The following is a 14,090-nucleotide window of genomic DNA, read 5'->3' on the forward strand; positions in this document are numbered from 1 at the left end:
TCCTATCACTCGAAGCTCCTTATGTCCCACTCGAGTCCTCCTCTCTCGAGTCCTTCCCGCCCTGACCTTACTCGCTGCTCGCCTTCCTCTCTTTTGATTCTTTCACTCGGTGTGAATTCTCTCGCACTTGCACTCGCACTTGCACTCTCACTCACTGTCTTTTATCTCTGTCTGGGCGACACCTGCTAAGGCCAGGCCACACAAGCAAGGTTGTCTTGCAACTGCACGTGCCCACGTCAAGGTTTTCTTTTTCTTCCTTTTTTATGTTTCATCTTTTCTTGTTTTTTTTTTCTTCTTCTTTACCTCCTTCTTCTTCTCCTCCTTCTTCTCCTCCTTCTTCTCCTCCTCCTTCTTCTTCTTCTTCTTCTTCTTCTTCTTCTTCTTCTTCTTCTCCTTCTTCTTCTTCTTTTCTTCTTCTTCTTCTTCTTCTTCTTCTCCTTCTCTCTTCCTTCTCCTTCTCCTTCTCCTTCTCCTTCTCCTTCTCCTTCTCCTTCTCCTTCTCCTTCTCCTTCTCCTTCTCCTTCTCCTTCTCCTTCTCCTTCTCCTCCTCCTCCTCTTTTCTCACATTAGTCATTCATTCATTTATTTCTAGGCCACATTCCTTCCCGGTGCCGCGAGGAGTGGCCATATCCGTCTGCATTCACACATGAGCGTGAATGCTGCACCTGTTGATATGCCTTCCTCCGCAGTCAGTCAAGCGACCCCCAGTAGAAGAGGGTTGGGTGGAGTCGGAGGGGGGGGGTTACTGCATTTAATCCCCTCCCTAAACGTAACTTTGTCGGCGTTGGTGTAATATTTTAGCGCCTTCTCTCTCTCATTTCCCTTTCTCCCGTATTCCATCCAATCAATCATTCACTCACTCACTCTCTCACTCTCTCTCTCTCTCTCTCTCTCTCTCTCTCTCTCTCTCTCTCTCTCTCTCTCTCTCTCTCTCTCTCTCTCTCACTCTCCCTCCCCCTCCCCCTCCCCCCCCCTCTCCCTCTCCCTCTCCCTCACCCTTCCGCCCTCCCTCCTCTTCCTCCTCTTCCTCCTCCCCCCTTCCCCATCTCCCTCCTCCCCCACCACACTAAGTCTCCCGAAAGCCTTTGCAGTTGCAAGCTCCCCTTTCAACCAAACCAACCCGCTTTCGTGCCTTTTGAAGCAAAAAGTGAAACCAGTTCCAGTGGACGGACGGCGGCGTGAGGCCTTGTACACCCTCCAGCCACGTAATATATGAAAGTACTCACAGGGCGAAAGTACGTACGAGTGATTTACTCGCACCGCTATTCCCCTCACTCTCGCTTTTGTTCCCTCGTCGCCGTCGCGTCGCTGTCGCACTCTCACTCGTCTCGTGCTGTGTGCACCTCCTCCGCCCCCGCCCCCCCTTTTCCCCCCATCCCCTTCCTCCTCCCCGAATCTCGCTTGTGCACTTTCACTGGCGAACTTTCTCTCTCTCTCTCTCTCTCTCTCTCTCTCTCTCTCTCTCTCTCTCTCTCTCTCTCTCTCTCTCTCTCTCTCTTTCTCTCTCTTTCTCTCTCCCTCCCTCCCCCAGTCCTCCCCCAGTCCTCCTTTTTAGCCCTCTCCCCTTATTCATTATTCACCTTCCTTGCAAATTTCCCCTCCCAGCTCCCCCCCTCCCCCTCTCCCCCTTCTGAGATGATGGGAGAGAAAACTTTAATGCAGATTGGTCCCGGTGAGAGTGTGTGTTGCTTGAAGGTGTAGAACGATGAAAGTGTCGAGCGATTTGCATGATGAATAAATTGCAATGGTAACTCTTGAGTAGGGGGGAGGGGATGGGGGGGGAGAGAAAGTGAATCTAGATAATCCACACTGGGAAGATGTTTTCTTTCCGTTTTTAACCGCTTTGCAAGAAGCTCGCAAGATGCTTAGCAACATCGAAACGAATCGGTTTAAATCAGATGTCTTTTTTAGCATTTCGTTTTGAATCCGTGCAACCTTTCCGGCATAGATGAAGGCTGACCTCGCAATATGCCACGTTTGATTGGCAGGAGTGGCACGCCGCTCTCGCCATGATTGGCCCGTAATGTAAAAGGTGGAGTCTTCCAGATTGTTACATTTGTCATAAGATTATTGGGCGTCGTGACCCTAATAGGGCGGGTCCCGATGCATTCCATTTGCAGCCAATTTGCAACGTTACTTTTTTTTCTCCAGATGTGATTGGTATTTTTTGTTATGTGGGGAGTGGGAGTGAGTGAGAGTGGGAGTAAGAGTAAGAGAGAGTAAGAGTGAGAGTGAGGGTGAGAGAGTGAGAGTAAGAGTAAGAATGAGAGTGAGAGTGAGAGTGAGAGTGAGGGTGAGGGTGAGAGGAAGAGAGAGAGTATTATTGAGTGGGTGAGTGTATTTGCGTACTGTTCTGCCCGCGTGTTTTTTTCGTGTGTGTGGCGGCGCAAGAGCAAAGATGATCCCCGCGGCGCCGCGATGGAGTTCGCAAAGCCTCCCCCGCGGCCGAGGCTCTCCTCCGACGGAATTTTACCTACGTGTGCTGTAACTATGGTGACGCTAATGGTTCGCTGTGTTGTGATGGATAATGCCGGCGGGGCTGAGCTCGGTGCTGGAGAAATCTGTCACCGGTCGAGTCAAGGCCGGGGCCAGCGCACAGGTAGGGAGCTAGGTAGAGGGGGAGGGAGGGGGCGGAGAGGGAGTGCTGGGTAGGGGAGGGGGGGAGAGGGGAGGGGGAGACGTATTATGGTGATACGGGCAGAGGGTTGGAAGGGGAGGGAGGCGGGGGTAGGGAGGGGTTATGGGCTGAAGCTACAGGGGCAGGATATGACGCACAATGCCTACTACCTCCCCCCCCTCTCCCCCTCCACCAACACTGTACATAACACTGATGTATTTTCTGTTTGTGTGAATCTCGCATCTTGGAGGACCTTCGTACCATAGCATTCCCAGTGTGATTACGGGCCAATTCCCACTCAAACAATAATTCATGATCTCTTTGAAACGCGCTTTCGGGTATTCTACTTCAATCATGAAAAAAACCCGCCATGCACGGCAAAACAAACAACCAAACAAAACATCCGGCAACTGATACCAGACTGTGGTTGAACCAGGACGACGACCTCCAAACACCTACCATCCAACCCTAAGGCCAATGGTTCTCTCTCCCCTTGCTATCAATTTATCTATCTTTCCACTTGCATTCAATTTACCTGTCTTTCCCTTGCTCTCGATATATCTATCTGTCTGTACCTGTCTGCCTGCTCTTCTGTCGTTCTATCTATCAATCTCTCTATACATCTATCTGTCTGTCTATTCATCCATCCACCCATCTGCCTGTATATCTGTTTGTCTACCTAACTATATAGCCATCCATCTGCCCATCTCTCTTTCTCTTTCTCTCTATCTCCCTTTCTAGCCATGTCCACCTTCACCCTCTGTATTACCCCCCCTCCCCCCCCTTTCTCCCTCCCAGGTCTACACGCGGAACCAGAGCGAGGTGCGCGGCGTGCTGACGGGGTTCGTGGTGGCCTTCGACAAGCACTGGAACCTGGCGCTAAGGGACGTGGACGAGGTCTTCCAGAAGAAGATCCGCTGCAAGAAGCACGCCCTCGGTACGTATGGTCTTTGGATTTTTCCCCCACAATAATGGGGCGCTTTGCGGAGGGAGGGAGGGATGGCTGCGGGGGTGGTAGGGGGAGGGTGTTGGGAAGGGTGGGAAAGGATTGGGGGGGAAGGGGGAGGAGGGAGGGGAGAGGAAGGAAGAGAGAAGGGAGAGAGGATTGGTATGAGTATGTACGTGTGTATTTGTATGTACGTGTGCGTGTACGTGTGCGTGTATGAGAGATAGCGCGAGAGAGAGCTAGAGAGAGAGAGAATGTCAAGGTGCTCACTTTATCGAATGTTTGGGGAAGGTTGATTGCAATGATGGTCGAGAATCCTCCACTATGGGAAATACGTCATTACTAACATAGGATGCATGTAATGCCCGTAATTCGAGAGGCAAAATGGCATCCCTTTCAGCGCACAGCCAACCAAGATGCGACTACGAGGAAACATCTCCGTTTTGCCGGTAACAATGCAAGGGGGGTGGGGGGGTGGGGGGTGGAGTACAAGCTAAGTAAGGGAGTCATATGATCCTTCGGGAAAGCTCTCTCGGGGTGCAGGATGCAGGGAAGAGAGAGGAGCAGACGTACGGGCCGTGCATGAGACTTTATTGCTACCAGGAAACGCGCAACTTGAAAGTCGTTGTATGAATGGAATTTAATGCCTGAGGAATATGTGTCGGCCCTCGCATCCCCCCCCCCTCCTCCTCCTCCTCTAAGCCGGAAGTAGGTCAAGGTCACACACTACAGCAATTTACTTTCGGAGCTCGTTGTTTTGTTTTGCCCTTGATTTCTCGGAGCTTCGTGTACTCCCGCTGTCCCCTTGCAAGGATGAGGATCGCGCTAGCCCCCCCCCCCCCCCCAATCCTTACTCCCCGAGTTTGGCGTGGCCACGGCGGCTCGTCCCTGGGGACTGGCCTTGACTTGAGAACTGTCTGGGCATATATAGAATTGACCGTGACCCCCTAGACCCCGTGAACTATGTCGTTCCTTGGGAGTTATCCATGACCCATTGTACAACGCGTCTGACCTCTAACTCTGTTTGACCCGGTTTTTAACTACCTGTATCGGGGAGTCCCAGAAGCATGGCAGTGAGGGTGAGATTGTGTCCGACTGGTGGCACTATTGATTGGCATGCTGTGGCCTACGGGCCCTGCCGTCCCGGGTAAATATCACACGCGAGGTTGCGTAACAGCGCATGCAGAAGGGGCGTCGAATACACGCACGGGGACTAGCCAAGTACACGCGTAGACAGAGCGGCGGCCTTCCATCTTTTTATTTATTAGATATTCACTTAGAAAATGAATCCTTAAAGTATATATTAAACATATATCAGACCGTAATCCTTTCTGTGACCTGTTACAGACGTGTCACAGGGCACAGATGGGGACGGGGTTTAAGCGTCCCCACTCTTCGCCCTTGCTGGCCCTTCGTTAATCATCTGGGGCTTACACCAAAGTGCTTTTTGTACCAAATCTCACTTCCCTGATCTGCTTACTTGTCCTTTTGAGAGAGAGAGAGAGAGAGAGAGAGAGAGAGAGAGAGAGAGAGAGAGAGAGAGAGAGAGAGAGAGATTTAGGTGACAGACGCAGGTAGGGCTGGTGATCCATAATTCACGTGCGCCGTAGTTTGCTAGCCTTCATACACACATTCGTCACGCTGCATTTGGTGTTTTGGGGAGGAAGGACGCGATCATTGCTTGCACCAAGCAGAGAGGGGGAGAAGAGCGAGCGACAGTAAAGCAGTAAAAGAGAGAGAGAGAGAGAGAGAGAGAGAGAGAGAGAGAGAGAGAGAGAGAGAGAGAGAGAGAGAGAGAGAGAGAGAGAGAGAGAGAAGCAAGCAAGCAAGCAGATCCGACTGATAACACGTGTGTCTGGACCAAGCAAGGATTTAGGTCACGTGTCACAAGTTCCTGTGAATCTCGGTGCCATTACGCTTGTGACTCTGATGAACAATTAACTGGGATTATGCACACGGCGCAGGATCTTTTCCACGAAGCATGGGAAGTTTTAGAGGGAAAGGGATACACAAGAGAGGGAGAGCGAGTGAGAGAGAATAAGTGGGTGGGTGGGTGAGTGTGTATGAGTGTGTGAGTGTGTATGAGTGTGTGAGTGTTTATGTGTGTGTGTGTGTGTGTGTGTGTGTGTGTGTGTGTGTGTGTGTGTGTGTGTGTGTGTGTGTGTGTGTGTGTGTGTGTGTGTGTGTGTGTGTGTGTGTGTGTGTGTCCGTCTGTAAATAGATACACCAATAGACCCACGGACGAACGCACGCACCCCTGGCATCATTATGAAAGTGGTGGTAATACTGTGACCTCTACCTTGACGACGATGTGAACCACGCATGCGCCGATGTAGGTCAAGATCAGCTGATCCGCTACCGCTTGGAGGCTCCGCTCTCGCAATCACACATATCCTTTATCGCGGTGATATTTGCTCTTTATTAATATAATTTTGGCGAGGACGTGATGGTGGCATTTTCTAGCCCGGGTTTCACGAAGAGGGAGTGTGGAAGAGCGGCGAGAAAGTGAGGGAAGCTTTGATTGGTCGGTTATGTATAATAGATTGCTCACCTGAGCGTACTGCCGCGACCTTTGGTGACGTCACGATAGCAGTTTTAAAGGTTGGCGGTTTAAACTAGTGTATGGACGTGATATGGGTTATTTCCCTGGTTTACTTCTTTGTCTTTTTTTAAGGACTTTGAGATGAGTGTTTTCAATTTAAATTGTTGCGTCTGTTATTTCCATAATCGGCATGGAATTAAGACTAGCACTGAAAGCCCTGTCTCAAGATCCGTAAAAAAACTACGGTTGCATGACAGCCACTTTTACGGTCATATGTAGTAATTTTAAGGTTTCTTGGGCATTTTTTTTTCTTTACTTTTCTCCTTCGTATGCATATTACCAAAATGGAAGAAAAGAAAATGCATCACTAGCGCCAGTATGAGCATCACTACAAGAGAAATGGATAGGGTGATTGAGGTAGTGGTGACAACATGAAGGGAAATTACAACGGATTGCAGTGAAGATGGGAAGTAAGAAAAGGATTAGTCAGGCACAGAAGGATGCAACAATGACATAGGAAAGTGGTCACAGCGTACACAGTGACCCAGCTATAGATAGATCAAGGTGAGTGCCCCGGGTGTACAGAGCTCAGGATGTGTACCATCCGTCCAGTACGGTTTCGACGACGTATTGCAATTGAAAAAAAATATGTACAGTGGTTACCTTGGGATAAGCATGCAGGGTTTAGTTGTGAACACTATACCTATGTGCGAGAAGGGTCGGGGGAGCGGCACGATAACAATATCAAAGATGGATCAGCACAACTGTTGATATACTGCCCAGGACAGCCTGGAGCAGCACGTCATATCAAGGTGTGGCGGTACAGGAAACAGCACTAGTGTCAGGAGGCGCCGCCGTAAGTAGGTCAAGGTGCAACTCAGCGGGTGCCGGGTGCCGGGGGATGGGGAGGGAGGGAGGGAGCACAAAGAGAGAGAGAGAGAGAGGGGGGGGCCAAGGGAACGGATTTGGAAGTAGGATGAGGAACTGGGAATATGGAAGGAGGGGAGGGGGAGGGGGAGGGGGGAGGGGAGATCATTTGAGAATAGATTTAAGGATTAGCTTCAGATGCCATGGGACGTGGATGAAAGATAGAGAGGCAGCCATGCAGTTATACAGAGGAGAGGGAGAGAGGGGAGTAAGGATTGGAAGAGAGTAAACAGGGGAGAGAGAGAGAGAGAGAGAGAGAGAGAGAGAGAGAGAGAGAGAGAGAGAGAGAGAGAGAGAGAGAGAGAGAGAGAGAGAGAGAGAGAGGGAGGGAGGGAGGGAGGGAGGGAGGGGGGGTTATACAAAGTCTGTGGCCGCAATCTGGACGAAGAGGTATGTTTTGGAATAAGGGGAACAGAAGAATGGAGCAAGAGAAGGGGGGGGGGGGAGAGGGCGAAAGCCGACCTTGAAATTAAGAGTAAGTCTTCACCCTCGCCTTCATTATTACTCGTCCATAAAGGTCCATTAGCCGTCGTTAAGGCCGCCATCACAGTCATTACGCTAACCATTTTCTCCCCGTTAGGCTTCGGATCGTTTCGCCAGAGCCCCTCTCCGTCCAATCAGCATCGCTCATTATCCTACGTCACGGGAGGGAGATAAGTATTATCGCCATCGTTGCTGCAGCCATCGCCAGCCGCGGGAGTCGGGGCCCTTTACGTGTGCGCTCGTGCAAGCACGGTGGTTCCAACGCGCGCCGTCTACCTTCAAGGATTTCCCGAGGAGGGGGAGGGATGTGCGTGAGAGGGTGCTTGTGTGACAGTATGTGAGTTGAATGGGTGTTTAGGTGGCTAGTTGCGTGTGTGCGTGTGTATATGTGTGCGTGCATGCGCGCTTGTGCGTGTGCGTAAGCACATGCTTGTAATCGTCATTTACCAGAAATATTCAAGAGGAAATACATATTCACCGACGTCAGAGCATGCGTTTTTTTTCTGTCACTTCCTAAAATATATGTACGGTTTCGCTTGCTTCGTAGCAATATACCCAAGTTTAGCCTGGAGAGAAAACTTACCAGTGTTGTGCATTTTTTCTTTATTTTTATCTTTCTGTTACACATGGATGTTCGTATAAGGGGTTTGCTTATCTCATCACTTCGAGGCCAGAGAGAGAGAGAGAGAGAGAGAGAGAGAGAGAGAGAGAGAGAGAGAGAGAGAGAGAGAGAGAGAGAGAGAGAGAGAGAGAGAGAGAGAGAGAAAGTGAATATGCATAGAAAGAAAGGTCTCACATCTACATACACACGCAGTCACGCTCATGAGAACCACCTCCCTTTCCCCCCTACATGCATGCTGCTCTCACTCGTCCCCGCCGAGGAGCAGTAAACGTCATAAATATCACGACTATGATTCAACGTGTGGATTTGAGCGAAATTGCCGGTGCCGATGGGGCGTAGTTGCTTCATTGTAGCTCCCTCCCCCCCTTTCCCGTCCTCACCCCTCAAAAATAATGACGTAGTGTAACATTAATTCATGCTGTACGAACGACGACGCCTCCCCCCCCCTTCCACATCCCGCTACTGTTTTTCCTTTCTCCTTCCACCACACTCCCCCCTCCCTCATCCGCCCCTCCGTACCTTTCCTACTCCACTTTCCCTCTCTATCCTATCCCCTACCTTCTCCCCCTCCCCCTCCCCCTCCCCTTCCCCCTTTCGAGAGGGACTCACACGCGAGGAAAGTCGTCCGCCACACACGGTTAAACGCCGCGCAGAAATTACAGCGTCGCGAATCTGCTAATGGTCGATCTGCCGAAAAAAATGTATATATTTCACACGGGAGGGAGGGAGGGAGGGAGGGGGCGGAGGGGTTGATGTGGTGAGGGGGTGGAGGGGAGGGGAGGGGAGCGGGACAGAGAGAGAGTGAAAGCTATGGGGGTCGTGTTTTCGCACAAGGTTCGCCTCGGTGTACGAAAACGCAGGGAACCGCGATTTTCGTATTGTACCTGCGTCATTCCCTGCCCTCCCCCACTCCCACTCCCACCCCCCACCCCCACCACCCATCCCACCTGATCCCTTCTAGCCCACCTGCTGCCCCTTCCTCCCCCTCTTCCCCTACCCAACCCCCATCCAACATCCCATACGCCTTTGCTTTAGTGGTTTGCTCTCGCTCATGGCGATAATTCTCGAACGCTCCTACTCTGAAGATATAACTTGTAACTAAAAAAACAAAACGGCGCTTAAGGTTATTCAGATTTCTCGACTTCCAGAAACTTTGGGCAGCTTCGAAATTTCTCCCTCACTTTCCCCCCCTCCCCCTCCCCCTCCCACCCCTTCCCCACTCACTGAAACCTTGACTCGCGCTCGTGTGCTGACGCTTGCTGTTTGTTTTGTTTTGTTTTGTGTTGTTTGGTTATATTGACAGGGTGGAGGAGGGAGGGGGAGGGGGAGGGGGAGGGGGAGAGTCATTGAAGCTGTTTAACAGAAGCAACTGTTAGGCGTCTTGTTATTGTTCCTCTTGAATGGGATGAGCTTATTGGGAGCTTTTCTTTTACAGCTGTTGCTTTGATCTCATATAATTCATTCTCTCATTCTCTCTCTCTCTCTCTCTCTCTCTCTCTCTCTCTCTCTCTCTCTCTCTCTCTCTCTCTCTCTCTCTCTCTCTCTCTCCATTCAACCGATGCACCCCTAGGCGTCAGTGAGCCTTCACCAGTCAGCGGGGCCAAGGTGAGAGAGAGAGAGAAAGAGAAAGAAGAAGGGAAAGAGAAAAGGGGGGAGAGAGATAGATAGAGAGAGAGAGAGAGAGAGAGAGAGAGAGAGAGAGAGAGAGAGAGAGAGAGAGAGGGGGGGGGTCGTAGCGATGACGGTCGCTGTTGTCGGACGGTCGTACCGCTGGCTAATAATCCGGACCAAATGGAAAGATGTAGGAGTGTGTAGGAGGAGAAATGGAAGGGGAGGGGGAGGGGGAGGGGGGAGAGGGTATACGCGGCATTAGGAGACATTGGGTAAAGGCAGATATCTGGAGAACTGATAGAATGAAGAAGAAAACAGTAATAATAATAACAATAATGATAAGAAGAAGAATGACTTTGACTTTGACACATCTACTGAGACAAGCGGTAAGAAGAATGAGAACGAGCGGGAGTAAGTGCGCGGCGAGTGAGTGTGTCGCGGGCGCAGAGAGTCGGGTCACATCTGGGCCAAGATCACCAACCAACAGCGGGCGAAGTTCACGATCACTGTGTCAAGGGGGGAGAGAGGAAGGGGGGCGAGACTCCTCCGTCCCTCCCTCTCTCTCTCTCCCTCCTCCCTTCCTCCTCACTCTACTCCGCTCCCTTAGTGATTAGACGATGGCTTCTTACTCCTTGCTTGCTTGCCTGCCTGCCTGCCATGCTACCTATGCTTGCGAGGGTGATAGTCGGAGCAGTCTCTTGAAAACTAAAGGATGCCGTTTTCTTTGCGTTATGCCATTTTCTTTACGGGTACGGAGGACTTAAATAGTGTTAGATTCTCATTCTCTCTCTCTCTCTCTCTCTCTCTCTCTCTCTCTCTCTCTCTCTCTCTCTCTCTCTCTCTCTCTCTCTCTCTCTCTCTCTCTCTCTCGTGTCAAGGTTGGCATTTTAAGGTAGGCGGAGAATAAGAAAAAAGTATGCAAAAATAAGTATGATCATCCTTTTGTTTCGCCGGATTCGCCAGGGTTACAATCCAGCAGGAATAGCCAAGTAGCGACAAGAAAATTTCCTAACTTTCAAGACAGTCTCCACGTCTGTTTACCCGGATTCGCGGCCATAAATAAAATTTGTTCCCTAACTCTTTAACGAAGAACATCCTACCACGTGACTTTCTTTGATTGCCTTTATTTCCTCTTGTAAACATATTAAATCCTTCGCTCTCTCTCTCTCTCTCTCTCTCTCTCTCTCTCTCTCTCTCTCTCTCTCTCTCTCTCTCTCTCTCTCTCTCTCTCATATAATATCAGGTGCGCAGTGTCCTATCCTTGGCTAATAACGTGTCATTTAATTCAGAGGGAGAAATGGTTCAGATTTCGTCCACGACAAAGGTCAGATTTTCCTCATGTGAAAGTGAACGAGAAAGAATAACGCGAAGAGGTAGCCATGAATGGAAAAAAAAGCTGAAGAAGAAAATGGAGAATATGAAGGAGGTGGCGTTGGTGGCAAGATCCCCCGAGGGCGGCGAGCGAAAGGGACGGACGTACCACCAAGTTTCACTTCTCACCTCGCAGCAGCAACTGTGGAAATTGGCATACGGTGATGATGGCCGCCGCGACTTTCTCGATTCCGTTGTTAGCGGCGAGGAATGCGAGCGTCTCAAGAGCGATGTATGTCCGCTCGTGTCGTGTCTTCCCGTTCTAGGAGAAGAGGAGGGGGAGGGGGGGGGGGAGGAGAGGAGGAGGTGGGTTCGAAGAAGGTGGATGCGACTCCCTAAATTTCGTGCTCGTTCCATGGGGGGCCCTTTACCTTGCGGTGGCCGTGATGGCGAGCTGGCCCACGCTGTGAAAGTGAGGCGCTTGCATGATTCCCAAATGAAGTTTCAATGTTACCGCGCGCAAAATGGTGGAGCCCCGGTGTAAGAGCTCCTGCGAGGGTTGGACGCTGGGACTGCCGTGTGTCTGTCTGCTCGGTGACCATGCAATTGAACAGATGCCAAGTTAAATCTGATTTAATGGCAGGCAACAGCCTTCAGTGTAGGTCCTGCCTCCATTCCCACCCCTCCCCCCCCACTTCCCGCAGCTGATCCTTGTCATGTTAGCCATGCCTCTACCCTTGCCCCTACCGCTGCCCTTGTCCCTGGCCATAGCCTTATCCCAATCCCTATTCCTATCCCTACCCCTGCCTCCCCGTCACGCAGTTCCTACACCCTCCCTGCCAACCCCTTAAGCGTAGCTCCTGCCGCTCCCGCTGACCCAGCCGGCCTCTCGACTTGACCCTCTCCCGAATTCATCATGTAGGTCATCATGTAGGTCTTGCCCTCCTCGGTGACCCCGGCTGCCAAGAAAGTATAGCAGCACCTGGAATCGACAGCCAGACACACTCGTTTGGCTCACTGTATTGCTGCTTGGCCAGAAATTGACGGCGATGATTGCTACTACTGTTGCAGTGGCGAGAAAGTCAGGGAAGTGACGCAGAATTGCTCTGGCTAAAGCTATGGTTTCAGCTATTGAGGTTAATAATGGGGATAATTATGGTAGGGGCAATAGTGTAGATTCCATCGAGTAAATCCGTAAGGTATTACTACTATTTGAAAGTAGCTTGAAGAGGTGGTCCAGACCAAGACTTCCAGCAACGCCGAGCTTGACAAAGGTCTGATTCCAACGGTTCCAGGATGACTCGAGCGGTTAAACACCTGTAATGCATCAGTGAGCACTGCTTTGTTTGCAAGGTGGTTCAATGAACGCAGGAGTCATGGCGGGGGTCGGGAGCCCTAACCAAATACCATAAGCGTTTCAAGAACTTCAGGAGGTTGTATCACAGTCTTTCTCTCGTCGACACCCTGGGACACCGGAAGGGGGGAGGGGGGGGTACTAGAAAGGCCAGGGAGGTCATTATCTGTTTTTAACCTCATGCTTCGGTACTTGTAATGAGACTTCACTCGTCCGGATTTTACAGCGATGTTTTTTTTTTTTTGGTTCATTTCCAGGCGACGTGTCACGGTACCTCAACGTGGGCGACCTGAGCATCCAGGAGCGTGAGGACGTGGACAGCGAGGAAGAGGCAAGGAATCCGTCGAAGGTGAAGGACCCGCCCCCTGCGTGGGTGGCAGCCGCGACGTGGGACCGCCACGCCTCTTTAGAAAACACTCAAAGTGGACCAAGGAGGACCACCTCCGCCACCGCCGCTAAGCCAGGCCGTGATTCAGAGAAGCCGTTCGGGACTGGAGAAGGACCCAGCCTGGACGCTATGGAGCGGCGCGCCCTCGACTCCAAGAGGGTATCCGGCCTCCACCCGCACACCAGCGAGACCCGCGACGCCCTCAGACTGCAGCTCGGACACGAAGGGCAGCAGGGGGACGACAGGGAAGAAGGAGAGGCGAAAAACAAGCGGAGGAAGAGGAAAAAAAGGGAAATCAGAAAACGCCACGTGAATCAGCTGCTTGTACGAGGAGAGAACGTTGTGTTGGTCTCTGTAGTGTAGCCTTGACATGGTGGGCGCCCTCATCAAGAAGCGGGATGAAGGAAAAAACAAAATGATCTTTTTTCAGTATGATATGAATAAAGAAATGAAGAATAATGATAACTTTAATTTTACATACGTTTCCACGTCTCCGGCTGCCAACTTACCTCAAAGTATTGTAGATGTCAGTTCCTGAAGAAGAAAAAGAAAAACTGCAAATTATATTTTGAATAACGAAGAAAATGTTTTATTTAATAAAATCCCTAATAAAAACAACAACTTTATAGTTTATATACTATGAATTCAAAGATTCCAAATACCCCTAATAGTATGTCTCCTTCCCTAGTTAATGATAGTCTCCTTTTGTATAAATCATTGACGTGATGAATGGCGCTAATGAACAAAATATTCGGCAAACAGCGAGCCATTAACCGGAGCAAACAAGACAGCTGCAAGTGAGCGCTTTTGTGAGTCTCCTTCGTACTCCCATAATGCTCTACGCAGGTAGGCGCTCCACTAACGATGTTGCTTTCAGTGCTGTCGGTCTGTAATCTTTTGTACGATAATTTATCTCATTCTCTTTCTGGATCTCTGTCTCTGTCTGTCTCTGTCTGTCTCTGTCTCTGTCTCTGTCTCTGTCTCTGTCTCTGTCTCTGTCTCTGTCTCTGTTTCTCTCTCTCTCTCTCTCTCTCTCTCTCTCTCTCTCTCTCTCTCTCTCTCTCTCTCTCTCTCTCTCTCTCTCTCTCTCTCCTTCCCTTTCCCCTCCCCCTCTCTCTCCCTTTCCCTCTCCCTCTCCTTCTCCTTCTCCTTCTCCTTCCCTTTCCCTCTCCTTCCCTTTCCCTCTCCCTCTCTTATCGTTTCTCTTTCTCAACGTCTCCTTTTCCCTTCGTTCCCTCGTCCATGCACCAGGCGAAGGAGGAGGGGCTGAGGGGCCAATTATTCCAAGC

At 50.7% G+C, this 14,090-nt stretch overlaps 2 protein-coding genes across 13 annotated transcripts in view; one reads left to right on the top strand and one right to left on the bottom strand.

Moving 5' to 3' along the window:
- The window catches only part of Lsm11 (U6 snRNA-associated Sm-like protein LSm11), a 22,055-nt gene extending 8,669 nt beyond the window's left edge, over positions 1-13,386 (top strand). The window contains exons 4-5 of the mRNA XM_043013939.2: positions 3,416-3,554; positions 12,671-13,386. Coding sequence (XP_042869873.2) covers positions 3,416-3,554; positions 12,671-13,164 — 633 coding nt within the window. The 3' untranslated portion in view covers positions 13,165-13,386. The remainder of the gene's footprint in view (positions 1-3,415; positions 3,555-12,670) is intronic.
- Eip74EF (Ecdysone-induced protein E74) overlaps positions 1-14,090 on the bottom strand; it is a 395,461-nt gene that overhangs the window by 192,048 nt on the left and 189,323 nt on the right. For all 12 annotated transcript variants that reach the window (XM_086540589.1, XM_086540590.1, XM_086540592.1 and 9 more), the window contains exon 2: positions 13,311-13,335. The gene's annotated coding sequence lies outside the window, so the exon portion shown is untranslated. The remainder of the gene's footprint in view (positions 1-13,310; positions 13,336-14,090) is intronic.

This window comes from Penaeus japonicus, unplaced genomic scaffold, assembly GCF_977035675.1.
Source record: "Penaeus japonicus unplaced genomic scaffold, GWHDUDI00000001_assembly GWHDUDI00000010, whole genome shotgun sequence".
Classification (NCBI taxonomy): Eukaryota; Metazoa; Arthropoda; class Malacostraca; order Decapoda; family Penaeidae; genus Penaeus; species Penaeus japonicus.